This window comes from Otolemur garnettii, unplaced genomic scaffold (assembly GCF_000181295.1).
Source record: "Otolemur garnettii isolate 467f Iridium unplaced genomic scaffold, OtoGar3 scaffold00054, whole genome shotgun sequence".
Classification (NCBI taxonomy): domain Eukaryota; kingdom Metazoa; phylum Chordata; class Mammalia; order Primates; family Galagidae; genus Otolemur; species Otolemur garnettii.
Window position 1 is genome coordinate 8,268,386 of NW_003852449.1, and position 18,592 is coordinate 8,286,977.

Sequence of the window (18,592 nt, forward strand, 5' to 3'; positions counted from 1 at the left end):
GGCAGCACCTGTGGCTCAGTGAGTAGGGTGCTGGCCCCATATACCAAGGGTGGCGGGTTCAAACCCGGCCCCAGCCAAACTACAACAAAAAATAGCCGGGCGTTGTGGTGGGTGCTTATAGTCCAGCTACTTGAGAAGCTGAGGCAAGAGAATTGCCTAAGCCCAAGAGCTGGAGGTTGCTGTGATCCGTGACGCCACGGCATTCTACCAAAGGCGACAAAGTGAGACTCTGTCATAAAAATAAAAAATAAAATACTCTGTCTGTCTTGAAAAATAAATAAATAAAATACTGTCTATTTTTAATTGCACATGAACTTTATGGACACTCTGTATTTTTGTGCTAAATTTCATTCCTGCTAATAGACAAAGCCAATTTTCTTTCATGAAGGAAATGTCATGTTTTCTTGAGTGACCATTGCTATAAAAGTAAATGGCAGAACTGTTCTGTGCCAACTCTGCCAACATTATTACCCGCCTCCCACGTCTGAAAAATACATGAATGCCCCTGAAAAAAACGTTAACAAGAATGTTAACGTGTAGCACTTTCTAAATAATATGGGTGAGTAAAGTTATTAAAATCTGTTGTATACATTTCTGCCACTTTTGCCTTGATTTTGTTTTGCCTTTACAAAACTCAAAAAAGTATTCAGGATTGCTTCTGCCAAAAACATGGTACCATCCTAGGATAATAAATGCACTTTGACTGTGTGCAGTGACTTATGCCTGTTATTCCAGCATTTGAGGGACTAAAGCATGAGGATTGCTTGAGGCCAGGAGTTTTGAGACCAGCATGAGCAACATAGCAAAATGTGTCTCTACAGATTTAAAAATTTAGCTGAGTGTGATGGGTGTGCACCTGTAGTCCTGGCTGCTCTAGAGACTGAGGCAGGAGTATCCCTTGATCCCAGAAGCTATCTGATACTACTACTGTACTCCAGCTTGGTCGGCAGAGTGACACCCTGTCTCAAAAAACAAATGAATAAACAAAAAAGTACATCCCTTCCCTTCTCCCCATTTGAACTACCTCCTACCCTTGAAAAGTTTTGCTTGTCCTTTCTAGTACAGAGAAAGTAATAACAAATACACAGATGACTGGCAAGCAGTCATGGTAAGTATAGATGACTGGGCAAACAATTCCATTGCTTAAGTTCCTTCCTTCTTAACTCTTCCTCTTTTAATCAGAAGACATCCTATTTTCCCCCAAATAATGCATTTTGTTTATTGTCATTGCTAGACCATCTTTAATATTCTGGGTTCCTGGGGCTGCAGCATCTACCATCTACCCTCACTCCTAAATTTAAAAAAAAACAAAAAACCCTGAAAGTATATGTCAGTTTTAAAACATTTGTTAGACTTTACTTTTACATATCATCTCTTCTCTGTCTCTTCTTTTACTTAAAGCCATCACTTTTTAGGAATTTAAGTTGAATTATGGAAATTATTGGTAAAGTGTTTCAGAAAACAAGTGGAAGGGGGTCGAATACAAATTTAAAACACTAAAGTTTATGGCCCTGCGTCTATTGCTCAGTGGTTAGGGTGCTGACCACATAACACCAGGGCCAGCAGGTTCAAACCCAGCCCTGGCCGAACTGCAACAGAAAAATGGCCAGGCATTGTGACGGGTGCGATAGAATGAGACTCTGTCTCTACAAAAAAAATTAGCAGAGTGTTGTGGCAAGCACCCTGTAGTCCCAGCTACTTGGGAGGCTGAGGCAAGAGAATCACTTAAGCCCAAGACTTTGAGGTTGCTAAGACCTATAATGCCACTCTACTCTACCCAAGGCAACAGCTTAAGACTCTGTTTGAGAAAAGACTAACATTTAGTAAAGTCAGCTGTATCCTTATGAAATCACTCAAGAAGCATTTTTAAAGCATCTTTCAAAAACCTCAATCTATGTTAAGTGTTAGGAACTTAGAGATGAATAAGGCATGATGCCCCCCACAGTAGGGGCATTTACGAGCAGATAATACTTTATTTTTCTTATGTGATGCATTAGATCTTAGTTTTAAACTATTAGATACTATCTTCATATCACAAAAGTTATTTTGAGTGGTTGTCTATACCATTAACTGTTTTTGTTTTTTTCTTTTGAGACAGAGCCTCAAGCTGTTGCCCTGGGTAAAGTGCCGTGGTATCACAGTTCACAGCAACCTCAAACTCTTGGGCTTAAATGATTCTCTTACCTCAGCCTCCTTACCACAGGCACCTACCACAACACCTGGCTATTTTTTGGTTGTAGTTGTCATTGTTATTTGGCAGGCCCGGGCTGGATTCAAACTGCCAGCTCTGGTGTATGTGGCTGGCGCCTTAGCCACTTGAGCTATCGTGGCTGAGCCTGTTTTTATTACTTTCATGTGAGGAAAACAACTAAAATAAATAAAACTACTTTTTCTTTTTTTTTTTTTTGAGACAGAGCCTCAAGCTGTCCCCCTGGGTAGAGTGCTGTGGCGTCACAGCTCACAGCAACCTCAGGCTCTTGGGCATGATTCTCTTGCCTCAGCCTCCCAAGTAGCTGGGACTACAGGCGCCCGCCACAACGCCCGGCTATTTTTTGGTTGCAGCCATCATTGTTGTTTGGCGGGCCCGGCTGGATTTGAACCCGCCGGCTCAGGTATATGTGGCTGGTGCCTTTGCCACTTGAGCCACAGGCACCGAGCCAATAAAACTACTTCTAACATAAAATAACTAAGGTTATATAAAGGGACCAATCTATCATAATTAAAAACGATGTGATTTTATTTTTGTGTTTTAATTATTTACCTAAAGGAAGTTTTATATATTATAACCTGTATGTGATAGTATTGTTCTTAAAGTACTTTATCTCTGTTATGATAGTATTGTTCTTAAAGTATTTTATCTCTGTTATGACACCAGAGTATAGTATAAATGATCTATTACAATACTAGCCTCTTTCACTGTATGGTAATATTCTCAAGAGCAGCAACCATTCATTGTGTTATTTAAAATGCAGCTTCTGGAAGAATAAGAAAAATATATATATATTTTTTGAGACAGTCTCACTATGTCACTCTCAGTAGAGGGTTGTGGCATCACAGTTCACAGCAACCTAAAACCCTTGAACTTAAGCAATTGTCTTGCCTCCCTCTCCCAAGTTGCTGGGACTACAGGCACATGCCACAACGCCCAGCTATTTTTTTGTTGTTGCAATTGTTGTTGTTTAGCAGGCCCTGGCCAGGCTCGAACCCACCAGCCTTGGTCCATGTGGCTGGCGCCCTAACCACTGAGCTACGGGTACCAAACCAATAAAAAATATTTGTATACTTTTTTGAGCCTTTTTCTACTTTTTGAGAATTTTAGTTCATTAAACATTGAGCTTATATACTATATAATTTTGTTTTACTCAAAATTTAAATTAGCATGGATTTAGTTATACATTAGATTATAGGAACTAATTGAAATATAATTCTGCATACAGGAATTATGAAGGAATACAAGAGAAACGGTTACCAGCTTTATGTTTAGTTGATACATAGTTAGGATGAACAGGAATTTGTATTTACAAAATAGATTAACTTTACTATTTGTCTTTTGATGTGAAAAAGGAGATCCAAAACAGAGACTTTTTAATTTTATTTATTTTTGTTGTTGTTAAATCATAGCTGTGTACATTAATGCAGTCATGGGGTACAATGTGCTGGTTTTATATACAACTTGAAATCTTTTCATCAAAGTGGTTAACATAGCCTTCATGGCATTTTCTTAGTTATTGTGTTAAGACATTTATATTCTTTGTACCCTAAAATAGAGACTTTTGATTATGACTGCCTAGTTTTTCTTTATTTTTGTGAGAAAAATAAAACTGATTTGAACAAAACGTGGCCCTATACAGAGTGAATCTGTTCAAATAAAATTGCTTTATATTATATTCAAATTATAACAAATATTTGTGATATTAGACAGATTTTTTTCAAGGTTAATTCTTTAATGTAGAAAAGCAGCTTACCTTTTTTGTAATTATTTATTGAATTCTCCTTTTTTTAACTCATAGAACTGAAGAATAATAAGCACAGTGGGTTGCCTGGAGCTACAGAATTAAATGGCTGCCATACTAAGTGCCAAAATAAACTACCATTAAGGCTCCCAGATGACCAAATAAATAAAGCTATGCAAAATGGAGGAGGAGATGACTTATCTAATCAGGTACATTGTTTGATATTTTGAGGGATGACATATAGTATTAAAAAGATTAGGGACCATATCACCAGATAAGAGTTCTGTTAGGTATCAGCTTTTCATTAACTTTGGGACTGTAAGTATATGTCTTTATATTTATTTTCCCAGCCTCTCCTTGAAAAAATACAGGCAACAAAAGTTGTAGCTTGTAGGTTTCCCTGCTTCCACGACCCAAAAACCGTCAGTTTACTTGGTTCTAATTATGAAAGAGTACTTTATGTTCTGATTTTGATAGTATCCAGTACATGGTGTGTTGTGACATCTTTAAAAAATGTGTCCATTCGGCTAAAGGGTTTGTGATGACAGGGAAGCTCCCTAGTCATGTCCGCCCCAGTATTGTGCTTCATGGAAAATGCACACCAGCGGTTTAATAGTAAGGACTTTGCTAAGAGAAATGCTGTATGGAAAGGGACGGCTAAGTCTGTTCCTTTCTTTGGATGGGGAGGTGTGAATTTTTATTTCCTTTATTACTTTGTCACTCACAGAGACTGTGACTGGTTGTCTGCTCTCTCTCCTGAAACATACTTTTCACTGCAGGGAACATATTTAATAGACCACCTGTTAAATTACTCTGAGCATTTCTCATTTCTTTGCCTAGGAAATGTGTTCTCCAATTTGGTCTTGCAATTTGGAAGATCCGTGTGTTCTTCCAATAATATTTGGTTTTTAGAGGTAAAAAAAAAAAGTTGTAGCTCTTAGACTGAAGCTTAAAATAAATAAAATATATAGAAAAGCACTTGAAAATAAACCAGAAAGTATTAAATTAGTAAAAGAAATGTGTAAGATAATTGCACCAGATTGTTCATTGCAGCTCAATTCATAATAGCCAAGTTATGGAAGAAGCCCAAGTGCCCATCAACCCATGAGTGGATTAATAAATTGTGGTATATGTATACTATGGAATATTATACAGCCTTAAAAAAGATGGAGACTTTACCTCTTTCATGTTTACATGGATGGAGCTGGAACATATCCTACTTAGTAAAGTATCTCAAGAATGGAAGAAAAAATATCCAATGTACTCAGTACTATTATGAAACCAATTTACAATCTCTCATACTTTCATATGAAGAATAGATCATAACTATGGCCCAAGATGAAAGAGGGAGGAGGGGAGGTGAGAGGGAGTGGGGAGGTCAGATCAAGGAAGGGTGAATGGTGGGATCACACCTATGGTACATATTGCAAGGGTATGTGTCAGATCTATTAGTATAGAGTATAAATGTTTTAACACAATAATTAAGTAAACAAGATGAGGTATACATTAACCAGTGTGATATAAGCATTCCTAATTGTATATGAAAGCAGCACATTGTACCCCATAAATGCATTAATGTATACATGATCTATGTGTTTATGATTTAATTTTAAAAATTAAAAAAAAAAAGATAATGAATACCCCACTGGTACTTCTAAATCTTAAGTTCTGGCAAATGAGTTTCTGAGCCTCCACTAATAAAATCTGTAGAACTAGAAGTTCATGTGCTTGATGCATTTTGTGCAGTGCTTAAGGTTATGTTTAGATGGGGGTTGTTAAAATAAAAACATGTTATCTTTTTTATTTGAAGGAATTCATTAGAAAAAAAGAAGTAAAACATTTGTGTACAAAGAAACTAAAAAATTGTGGAAGAACAAATGAAAGGATAATTGAAAGTCAGAAACAAGGTAATGTATCTTTGATGGTTTTGTAATCATGAATAAAAAGGTACTATTTGAAATGTTTTTAATATTAAAGTGATCGTGTAAATTTTCTAATCTAAAACAGTAAACTATTTTAGTGATTTTAGATGGTTGGTTTTGTTATTTTTTACATTAGATGGTTTGCATAATAAAATAATCTTTTACTTTACATACCATATATAATTTGAAATACGCTTACAGGAATGTTTAAAAACTGGATCCTTTTAGGAATTTAATATCATAATTTACTTTTCTGTAAGTGTGACTTTTCAGAGAGAAATCCTGCATACCAAAATTTACAGAGCTTTTTCTGCTTTAAGCATTAGCAGATTTAAAATTTCATCTTGAGTTAGATTCATCTGTTCAATAACAGTTTTTCTATTTTTCTCATAAACAAAAGTAAAAATGAAAAAAATGTATAAGTGTTAAGTAAATGGAGAGGAAAGCAATATTGCTTAGACCACCAAATTTATATAAGTTAGGTTAAAGTATCTAAGATAGGCTGCATCTTTATTTCTTCAAATTTTTAATAAAATGAACAGAAATGTTCTAGATAGGAATATTTTGTTCAAAATTAGAACGTTCACAACTTTAAAATTCCCAGTTGAACTTCTGGGTTGGATTTATACAAGGAATTAGATTTTCTTCATAATTTGAAGATATATGATGGTAGTAAAAAAATCTTACAGAAGCTTTTTAGTTACTTTCGATTAGTACCATTTCTCCAGAAACTAAATTAGTGGCTTCTTTTCGCCTCTGCATTCAATATTATCCATCATTTTTCTTGTTGTTTTTTTTTTTTTTTTTGGTGTTGTTATTCATCTTGTAAACAATGGCCCATAATATGTATAGGTTATTGCAGTATTTCTCTGTGATGATTGGTAGAATGATTTACAATTTAAATGTATTTTTATAATTGGACAATTGAGAGTTTCAGTTAGTTTGGCTTCTCGTTACTGAGGTGTGCCCATTTTAATTTGGTTTCTTTACCTAGTGACAAAGTGTAATAAAGATTCTCAAGTTGTTCTGTTTTGCTTATTTCCCATGCTACATCATGGTGTTTGGAGGGATTCATTTTGGGTGTGTCCCTGTGGCCACCATAAGGAGTGCAAATGCAGCCATGCAGATAGAGTTCCGTGTTCTCCTAATTCTCTCCTTAACTAGCACAGCTTCTGTTCCATACAGTACATACCTAATGAAGTCTTAATGACCCTACTGGTTTTATTATGTCTCCTATCTCCAGAAAGTTGTATATTTTATTTGTGAAAATATTTTTTCTATGCTTATATTTATATAGCTAATTTGGTTTTTGGTTTTGTCTTAAGAAATTAAAGAAAGAACTGAAGAATTGGATGTACCCATTGATATTCTAACCTCAAGGAAACAGTTTTTCACAGATGAAGAAAGAAAAGACATAGCTGTCAATCAGAAGGAAGCTTATATTTTAGTAACACCACTTCATTCTAGAAAACTGATAAAGGAAAGATGCATGAAGTATAATCTCTCTGCCAGCACAATTAAAGCAGTTACAGATCTTATAGTGCCAAGGCATCAAAAAAAATATCCCATTAGTAAGTTCTCACGGACTTTAGAAAATACATTTGAGTATAGTGTAGGTCATCAAAGTAAAAGCGAGGAAGATTACAGTGAATGTGATTTGCTCACTAACAATCAGAAAATAGAAATACCTAGCCCTAAAAAGGAGCAGATGGTCACCTCTGACTTTAAGAAAAATATCAAGATGTTACCACAATCAAAGAAAATCAAAACTCAAGTAGGGATGCCATCTTACGAGCATCAGTCTTCATCAGGTTTGTCAAGTGAAGAGAGCGAGACAGAAAAGGAGATTAGAAGGAAAGCTGCTGCTGCTAAGAGCTCCAGGGCAAGAGATACCAAAGAAACGGGGGTTCACCTGAGAAAAAGCACCAGAAATACCACAAAGAGTATCCCAGTGATTTCAGAGTCTGAAACCGAAGAAAGTGAAGATGAATTTTATATCAAACAAAAGAAAGCTAGATGTTCTACGAAAGAAAATCTTCCAAAACCTAGTGGTAGGAATTCTTTACCAATTGTTGAGGTGATGGTATCTGATAAGACTAATACCCATCCCTCCAAGTGCTTACCTGATTTAATTCAAGACGAGGAATGGAATGAGACTGAATTACAGAAACTTCACTGGTAAGTAGTTAGATTTGACTCTGAAATGTCTATAGAATGGCCACAAAATATTTGAAGATGCAGAAATATCAATATGGAATGATTTAATGACTTCTACCAGTTAACATGGAAGATGTCATTTCAAAAAATGGGGAGAAGTTAAAATTAAAGCCAAGTTAGTCAAATGCGGTAATCTTGCTTAGCTTCACATTTTAAGAAATATTTTATAATTTAATTTACTATTATAAAATATTAAAGCTGAATTTAAACGTGTAAATTATTAATACAGTCTTTCCCCCCTTATGTACAGGCTCAAATTAGGTGCTTTGTCCAAGGTTTCATAGTTAGTATAGAAACTGAACTAAAGCTCAATGAGAATCTGTTTTTTCATTCATTCATTCAACATTCGTTAGTTAGGTGCCTTCTATGTGCCAGTTTGGAAATACAGAAATTAACAAAATAGACAAGCTCCTTTTCTTCAAGTAGTTTAATTTGGAAGATACATAATATAAAAGTAAACCAGTAAATAAAAATAGTCAACAAATTGTGATAAGTTCTAAGAAAGAGGCAAATATGAGACTGATATGGAGAATTATAGGTAGTATGGTCAGGGAAGCTCTTTCTTGGTTAATGACATTTAAATGGAAGTCAAAGGATGAGATGAGATGGTGTTAGCCATAGAAAGAACTAGAGAAACAGCATTCCAGGAATAGGGAACAACCTAATAACAGGATTTCTATCCTATCCTTAGGATAGAAAAATGTCGATACAGAAGGAACAAAAATAAGACTACTGTTATTAGAGCATAAAGAGTTAGAGGGAATGGCTTGAGATGAGAGTAGAGGAGATTGTTTGGGGAAGTGAAAAGGTACTAATTGCGGGTTGTTAAAGTAGTCCATTGTGTTCTACACTGATATGGAAGCTGTAAAGATGGAGAAAATTGGATTAGCAATATGTAGACAACATCAAATACAAATGTTATCAGTTGTATGGCACCTGACCTAAATGACTTGTCAGATGGTGGTGGTGTGGAAGTATTAGAGGAAGGAATAGGTTGGGGTTGGGAATTGAGTTTCTTTTTAGACATATTCTATTTAGATTGGTAAGAAGTAGGTAGAAATACACTATGGAGTCCAGCAGAGGTCTAGGCTATGATATAACTTAAGTAGGCATGAACATAAATTGAACTTACGAGAACACATGAGGGACTTGGTCCCAGATGCATCCTGGAAGGCCTGGTTTCTCTGCCTCTTGTCATCAGGCAGGGGCTGCAGCCTAGTGTTGAACTCTCACAGTTGTGCCTGGGACCTATAATCAGACCTATAATCAGAAAAGCTTAGGCCCCATCCAGGCCCCATCTTGTCCAGTGTGGACAAGAAATTGGGAAAATGTTGTATACTTGTGTCTGTCTCAACAGCAGCCTGCAGCAGGGTGGTGGGGGCCTTCCCAGAGGTGCATGAAGTGCTTTGGTGCCTCTCTTCCTCCTTGGAGACATTCAGTGGCTGCAGGAGCACCCATAGTTCTCTGGTACCTAGGCTCTCAGAATGGCACCCCACTCAAGCTGCTAGAGTAGGCTCAGCTGCCTGTGGGATTTCACCTGTATTCCCTTTTTAGAGCCATGTCTCTGGCATTCTCCAAGCATCTCCCTATGTTAGGCCTGAGTGAAACCTACATGGATCAGGGGTTTGCTTAGCCAAGAAATACATTATTTCCAAGGGACGTCGATCATTTGTCAAAATAGAACATATATCAGGTCATAAAATGTATCTTAACAGATTTTAAATAACAGACCATTATACAAAGGATGTTTTCTGATGATAATTGAATTAAACTACAAATCAATAAAAGATTATGGAAAAAATTCCAAGTAGTTGGACATTAAATGACATAAATCATGGATCACGGAGGAAGTTTTAAGAGAAAGTAGAAAATATTCTGAACTGAACATAAATGAAAATATGTCAGAATTTGCAGTATAAACCTAGGAGTTCATAAACAACTTTATGGGGTTGCGTTACCAGGTTCCTGCCCCTTCCTGATTTCTGTGGTACTTTCTCCATAAAACAAATAATGTTACATTCTTTTAGTGGACTAAGCCATAAAAAGGAAGAACTACTGATACATGTTAACAACTTGGATAAATCTCAGAGCCCTTATGCTGACTGACAGAAGACAACTCAAAGGGTTACGTACTATTTGCTTTCATTTATATGTCATTCTGCAAAAGACAAAACTCAATTCTAGATCAGGAATTGCCAGTGGTTAATGGTGAGGGACAGGATAAGAAAGAGGTGGCTTGAGGGGTTTCTCACTGTAATAGAACTGTTCTGTACCCTAGATTCTCTAGATCCATATGTGAAGATCATACAGCCATACAATTTAAAAATTGTTGTAATAATGCCTGTATTTTATGCTACTTTTTTTGTACTTTGAGTTGCTGTTTTATGCATTAAGTATTTTTTTTATTAAATCATAACTGTATATTAATGCGGTTATGGGGTATAATGTGCTGGTTTTATATACAGTTTGAAATACTGTCATCTAACTGGTTAACATAGCCTTCACCTCATTTTCTTAGTTATTGTGTTTAGAAATTTATATTCTATGGCAGCACCTTTTGCTCATGGAATAGGGCGCCAGCCCCATATACTGGAAGTGGCAGGTTCAAACCCAGTCCAACTGCAAAAAAACAAACAAACAAAAAGACATTTATATTCTACATATAGATTTAACATGTACCCTTGTAAAATGCACCATGGGTGTGGTCCCACCAATTTGCATTAAGTATTTTCATTATGAAAAATAGACCTTTTTATACAGTCCTAAACTTGTAAATTAGCTACACACACAGACAGAAAAGCTTGATCCCCCAAATCTTTCTAGTTCCCTGCTTTAGAACATCTATATACTGATTAATTATGCAAAAGAAAGCATTCATTAACAAGTGTTTGTTTTCCTTCTCTGCAAAAAATGGTAAACTGCAGTGGTCTGGTAGCTATTCCACTCAAGAGCTGATTTTTAAATTTTGATTGTTAAAATCATTAAATTATATAAACTTACAATTAAATTAAAAACAAAGGTAATACTCAAAACTCTTCACTGCCTGATTATTTTACTACATCTATTATATGTGCTCTTGAAGTTCTTTACCTCTGTTGTATCTGTATAGTAGAACTACTATGTAATCCTGTACTTTTGCATGTTGTTTATTAATTGCATATTCATTGAGGTCATGTTGGTAGCTTGATATTGACCACAATGGGAGTATTCACCACATGGACATTGGAAAACATTACAAATAAGGGCTTTTTAACCCCAGAGAGCCAATTAAAAATATACTGGCAAACAACTGCATGAAATCTTTTTCTACTGGTTGGTATCCAAGTTGAAATAAAAACATATTTTGTCAAAGAAATAGTATTAAAAATAAAGACTTGATATAGTTTAAATAGGACTGTTAGTACCTTTTTAGGCTAAATTGTTGAGTTACATAGATGTTATCTGGTTGAAATGTCATCTTAGCCATATATATAAAAATCTTTTTTCGGGGGGTGGGGTGGTAATGTTTATAGTAGGTTCTAAACAGTCATTTACAAGTAACCTTTTAGAATTTAACTCCTATGTTAAATTGAGGACTATCTTTTTTTTTTCTATTTCAGTTTTCATCTCTCAACAGAGAGGATTTTATCCAAAATACTGAATTCTATAAATGTCAATACAATGAAAGCAAGCATAACACTTTATGAATTTAAAACCTGGAAGATAATAAGAATACAGAGCTTATCTTCCAATATACTTAGCACCAGTAACATTGTAGAAAAATGTGCCCAGAAGACCAAATCATTGATTAGTTGGACTTAGAAAAAATTTTCAGGGGCAGTGCCCGTGGCTCAAAGGAGAAGGGTGCCGGACCCATATGCTGGAGGTGGCAGGTTCAAACCCAACCCCGGCCAAAAACTGCAAAAAGAAAAAATTTTTTTTCAAAAGACTGGGGATGATTTTTTATTTTTTGAATACAAGGCATCTACAAGATATATGAAGTTACATCTTCATCTGTAGAGTAAGTTACTGAGTATAGGGAATAGTGTCTTCTTTCCAAATGGTTATCTAGAATGATTTTCGTAAAGTTCCTTCAATCCAGTAAATCTCTTCGATTCAGTAGTATGCTTTCAGGAGGTTATTTCTACTGATTTGGATTTCTAGTTCTCTAACTGGTTTTGGTCTTCCATAGTGCTCTTGCATCTTTTCCAAAGCACAAACCTGGTTTCTGGTCTGATGTGGCTATGGCAGTAGGTTCTAGATCTGCTCAGGAATGCCAGAAGAAATATATGGAAAATCCCCGAGGAAAAAGATCCCAGAAGCATGTCACTAAGAAAAAGCCAGCCAATTCCCAAGGCCAAAATGGTAACTTTCGTAGTAAATAGTTTTTTCCTAGTGCTTAGTGTAGAGGACTAATCACTTACTAAATAGATTTTATATTTATCCATTAGTATTATATATGTATTTTCTTCAAATGTTAAAGCTAGAAAGAACTTCAAAGATCTCCTTAATTTTTAAGTCTTACCTAGGTAGCTAGCTACTTCTATTAATAGTAACTTAGCAGTCAGTGTGTGCTTTGAGTTTGGTCTAGGAAATCTGCAGTTGGATCCAGAAGTTTCAGATCTGAGGGTCTAATTTAACGCCACTTGGGTAGGGTTCCCTAGTGAGAAAACTCATAATAAATTTAGTTTTTATAGTCTCAGTTCTTTCTACAGTTAATAATGAAAGGTATTATGTGCCAGAGAAACCCTATTTTAAGCTTTAGGGAATTAACCCAGTATCCCTACTATAATTCAGTAAGGTTTATGTTTTAGCAAAATCAATAAATAAGGCATCAGTGAGGGCGGGATAGGAGGTACCCTTTCTTACAACATAAAGACCTTTTTAATTACTCTCATCTTGCCTAATCGTGTAGTTTCTTCATGAGTATCATGTGGGCTAATCATGGCACAGGTCCAAGTGTAGAAAGAACTATTTGTTAAACTTGTAAAGTGACAGAGGCTGAGTTTACTTAACATGAGTACATACTTCAAAGTTTGCAAAGACAGTTAGCTTTATAGGGTAGTTACTATAAATGATCAAATCCTTATCAAAATGTTTTGCTGGCTTTTAAGGCAAGAGAGGTGATGCTGATAAGCAAACTACGAAGATAACTGCCAAAATGGGAACTCTGAAGAGGAAGCAACAAATGAGAGATTTCCTGGAACAGTTGCCAAAAGATGATCATGATGATTTTTTCAGTACACCTTTGCAGAATCAAAGAGTATTGGTAAGAGTCTTCAGTGCATGCAATTACTGTTCTCTTTGTTGATACATACTTTTTAATTTTTATCTTTTTTTTCAATTTGGGGGGATTCTGTTTGTTTTTATCAATATTGACTTTTAATGTCTTTCACTTTTATGTATGGTGAATGTTCATCACTAATATTTAGGTCAAAGATTAATGGTCTCCACAGACATGACCAAAGTATTATAGGAAGTAAAGTGCTGGTACATGCTATTCTCACCAGTTTCCATTCTGCCTTTTAGTGGGGCTCCAAGATAAGGTTTGTAGAACCAAATAGTAAACTTAGAAATAAGAATAATAAAAATGGACAGGCACAGTAGCTCATACCTAGCACTTTGGGAGTTCAAGGCTGCTGGATTGTCTGAGCTCAGGAGTTTGCAAGCAGTCTAAACAAAAACAAGTCCTTGTCTTTTAAAATAGCCAGGCAAGGCTGGGCTCACAAGTTCGAGACCAGCCCAGGCTAATGTGAGACCCCCCATTTCTAAAAATAGCCAAGAGTTGCGGCAGGCTCCTATAGTCCCAGCTACTTGGAAGGCTAAGGCAAGAGAATTGCTTGAGCTCAAGAGTTTGAGGTTGCTCTGAGCTATGACACCATAGCACTCTATTGAGGGCACCAAAGTAAAACTGCCTCAAAAAAATAAAATAGCCAGCCACTGTGGTGAATGCCTATGGTCCCCAGCTGCTTGGGAGATTGAGGCAAGAGGATCACTTGAGCCCAAGAATTTGAGGTTGCTGTGAGCTATGATGTCACAGCACTCTATCTAGGGCTACAAAGTAAAACTCTGTCTCAAAAAAAAAGAAAGTATCAAGACCACAGGAAAATGTGAATAAGAATTCAAAAGGCTAAACAAACATTTGGCAAAGTGGTCACTTTAGCTAGTAATCAGAAAAAAAGGTAAATTATATGTATACCTTCTAAATTACAGGATCTGGCTGGGCATAGTGGCTCACACCTACAATCCTAGCACTTTGGAAAGCCAAAGCAGTAGGACTGCTTGAGGCCAGGAGTTCAAGACCAGCCTGAGCTGGAGCCAGACTCTGTCTCTACTAAAAATAGAAAAATTAACCATGTATGGTGGCTGGCACCTATAGTCCCAGCTACGTAGGAGGCTGAGGCAGGAGGATCGCTTAAGCCCAGGAGTTTGAAGTTGTAGTGAGCTACTATGATGCCACTACACTTCTAGCCTAGGTGACAGAGCACGACCCTGTCTTTCTCGATAGGTAGATAAATAAGACAGACTGACTGAATCTTTTTGTCAAAAAATAAAAAAATAAAGTCTCCATTGCTGATGAAAAGCAATGATAATATTGACAGTCATGCCTCAGTGGATGCATCAGTTGAATCATCTTTCAGAAAGCATTGTGACAATATATTACAAAAGCCATAAGATTAATTCTTGAATGTTTATCATACAAAATTTAAAAGCCCAAAATCTTCACAAAGATATCTATTCACTTCAGGTTTATCTTCACAGCAAAATACTTGGAACAATCTATATATTTAATAGAAGGCTGTTTTTCATAATCATAGTGAAATGTAAAATAAATGCCAAATGCAAGACTGTTTCTAAGATATAAATGTTAAGAATATTAAGATTAAGTAAATGCGTAAGTGTGGATAAACAACTGGGCTGTTAAGTGTAAAAACTGGAAGAGTTTTGTTAGTAAGCTAGACTTACGGGTAATTTTTTCATGTACTAATTTGTTGTTTGTGTCATTACATCATCTTCAGACTACACAGAACTTAGCAATACCATTACTAGGCCCCCTTTTTGCTTATAGAAGTTATAGAGGGAAATATTTTAAAAGCATCATCTAAGGCCCTCTATTCTCTTCACAACACTGTGGTCCTTTAGAGGTTCCCTAACATGCTGTCCCACCACCACATCAAGTTTACTATGTATGTTTTGGCCTGAATGATATAGTAGCAATGTTAAAAAGAGATAAAATAGAAATGGACAGCAATGTTTAACTCATCTTACGTGGCTTAAGTATACTTCCTCTAAGGTTTTAATGTAAAGGTATGTAAAATCTTAAGGACTCATTGTTTACTGGAAATACATATGCACAAAAGTTTAATACTGCTTCAGTTCTTAGTAAGTGCCAAGTATAACGGTAAATGAATTACAGTTTTATTCTATCTTTATTAAACATCAGCAAACTATGGTCCTGTGGACCAACTCTAGCCTACCACCTGTTTTTATAAACAAAATTTTACTAAAACCTAGCCATGCCTATGTTTGCATATTGTCAGTGGCTGCTGGCATGCACCAAAGGCAGACTTGTGTAGTTGGGAAAAAGTATACAGAACACAAAGCCTAAAATATTTACCATCTGACTCTTCACAGAACACATTTGCTGACCTCCAGTCCACAAAACCTTTAGAAATAGGTGTTTTGTCTCCATTTTACCCAGGAGAAAACTTCCTGTACCTACTAATATTTTTAATTAGCTAACTTACAAAAATTATAGAAAGAAAAATAATCAGTCTGCAAAAAAACATTTTATGATAATAAGAAAGGCCATTTTTATAGGTGCCTGCTGATAATATTTGTTTTCTAGTTGCCAAGCTTTCAGGACAGTGATGACGACGATGATATTCTGCCAAAAATGGACAAAAATCCAACAACTCCATCATCAGTTATCTTTCCATTGGCAAAAACTCCTCAGTGTCAGCATGTCAGTCCTGGCATGCTAGCCCCAATAAATAGGTAAATATCCACGTGTATGATGTGTTAACTCTGCATTAGCCAATTGGGGAACATTTATTGACGAGGAGCATAGATGCCAGAAATGGGAAGAGTCATCATTATAGAAAAATCAAGAATATATAGTTCCTAGAAGTTAAGGATGGGGAATTTTAGCAAATTAGGGGTGTTATTCACTTATAATTTGGGATATAACTCACATTTTACAGTAGGATGAATTCCAAATGGATCAAAATTTTACAAGTAAAAAATTAAAGCATAGGCTGGGCAAGGTGGCCAACACTTGTAATCCTAGCACTCTGGGAGACCCAGGTGGTGGATCATTTGAGCTCAGGAGTTCAAGAGCAGCCTGAGCAAGAACATGACCCCTTCTCTAATAAATAAAAATAAAAGCTGGGCGTTGTGGCAGGTGCCTGTAGTCCCAGCTACTTGGGAGGCTGAGGCAAGAGAATCGCTTAAGCCCAAGAGTTGGAGGTTGCTATGAGCTGTGGTGCCAGGGCACTCTACCCAGCAACAGCTTAAGGCTCTGTCTCAAAAAAAAAAAAAAAAAAAACTAATGTATAAAAAAAATTTAAAGGAACCTTGGAGAAATATTTTATGACCTCAGATTAGTGATGGTCTTTCAAACTCAGATGGAAATGAAAGTCAGTAATGAAAAGATTAATAAATAAAGTCAACCATATAAAAAAGAGTTTGAAGTTCTTATCTGGTACCAACTACCATAAATAATCAAAAGACAAGTAACCGGAGTAAAGAACATGCACAACTTATCACAGGCAAAAGGTTCTTTTGCCTCATATATACAGCACTCCTACAAATTAACAAGAAAAGGGAAGCCATTCTCATTCCTTGCTAGTAAGAAGGTAAATTATTAAAATATTTACAGCAATAATTGGTCAGTACCTATCAAAGTTATAAATACACATGCCCTTTGACCTAGGAATCTTCTAGAATTGTAAATGTACAGCTTATTCATTGTACCATTGTTTACAGTGTTAAAATTCAAATGTCCATCGATAGGGACCAATTAAATGAATCCTGGTACATTATGTAGTTGTAGAAACTAATGAAGGAATTTTTTTACTACTGTATGATACAGTGCCCAAGATATAGAAGTGAAAAAAGCTGGATGGAGTGAATAATGTGCTGTCCATGCAGAGGCTCTGTGCTTATGTGTATATATCTGTATGGTCATGCACATGTATATAGTTGCTTTCATTAGAGTACTTCTAAGAAACTGAAAAACTGGGGATCTCTAAAGTAGTTGGTGGCAAATGGGGTACTTTGGAACTTTGAACCACTGAATCTATAGGAACTATTTGAAATATAAATTAAGAAACAATAAGGGTGGCCAATAGTCAAATGTCACAGAAAAAAGAAACTGTTAAAGAATGAGACCTAAAAATAGGCTATTCTGTTGGCAATTATGAGGTCAGTGCTAATCTTAGTAAGAACAATTTCCATAGTGTGAGAAGCAAAAGCCAGATAATTGTGACTGAGAAAAAAACTATTCAGTAGCCCCATGATGCTTGGTGAAAATCTTCTTTAGCAATCCACAGATATTTTTTATTTTTAGTATTTAGTGGAGATGAAAGCATAGTAAGAGTATCATTTTGGACAGAATTTTTGGGAGCAGTTTGGCCAAATGATCAAAGCCTTAAAATATGCATCTGTTTGACCCTTGACTTTTATTAGTCAATTCTAAGGAAAAATGAGATTTGGGCAACTATATTTTTATATATGTCTGAACAAAGAAAACATGTAGAAAATTTGAAAATGAGCTAAAATTTCAAACATATGAAATTGATTTATTCATGTAACAGAATAGTATGTTTAATTAAAAGTATATTTTCAAAAATTTTTAGTACATAGAATAAATAATGTTCAGTGGATAATCATTTATAAGAGCTAAGAAATAAAACTACATACAGTATGAGCCCAATTTGATACAGGAAAGTGGACCCCAGGCAGGTTCTTGGCTTCCCACAGGAAAGAATTCAAGAACCAGTCTACAGGATAAAGCAAAAGCAAGTCACAAACAGAAGGCAGGCTGCTCCAGACCAGAGCAGGGGCTGTCCCTCTTTCCAGGGCAGGGGAGAAAGAGTGGCCCTGTTGGAGTTTCCAGGGTCTTACACTTTACTACCTTTTATTTAATTTTATGTTAATCAGAGGGAAGATTATTCTTAACATTTCTGAGAAAGGGGTTGAGAGTCCCCAGAACCCAGGATTCCTCTTTCATCCATATATGGTAACTTCCAGAATTGCCAGGGCGTTTCCATACACCGCTGGGAGTTTGAGTATGCAGATACATTGTAACTGGCCTGCACTCAGGAGTGAGGGTAACCTTAAGTAGTTTTCTATCGCCCTGCTGGTTCTAACTGGTTTTGGCCTGCTTCTCCAAGGTTCTCTTAGGAACCTTGGTTTGGGTCTTGTTTCTTATCAAGTTGGTGCTGCTGATTCCCTATCTCACAAGGACATTTCTTGTTTCTTTTGAGACAGTCTCAGGCTGTTGCCGTGGGTAAAGTG

General features: G+C 36.1%; 1 protein-coding gene across 1 annotated transcript in view; it reads left to right on the forward strand.

The window, feature by feature from the left end:
* The window catches only part of MIS18BP1 (MIS18 binding protein 1), a 39,256-nt gene that overhangs the window by 15,000 nt on the left and 5,664 nt on the right, over positions 1 to 18,592 (forward strand). Inside the window, exons 8-13 of the mRNA XM_023514516.1 lie at positions 4,011 to 4,162; positions 5,764 to 5,860; positions 7,201 to 8,053; positions 12,264 to 12,436; positions 13,186 to 13,340; positions 15,921 to 16,069. Of these exons, the coding sequence (XP_023370284.1) occupies positions 4,011 to 4,162; positions 5,764 to 5,860; positions 7,201 to 8,053; positions 12,264 to 12,436; positions 13,186 to 13,340; positions 15,921 to 16,069 (1,579 nt within the window). The remainder of the gene's footprint in view (positions 1 to 4,010; positions 4,163 to 5,763; positions 5,861 to 7,200; positions 8,054 to 12,263; positions 12,437 to 13,185; positions 13,341 to 15,920; positions 16,070 to 18,592) is intronic.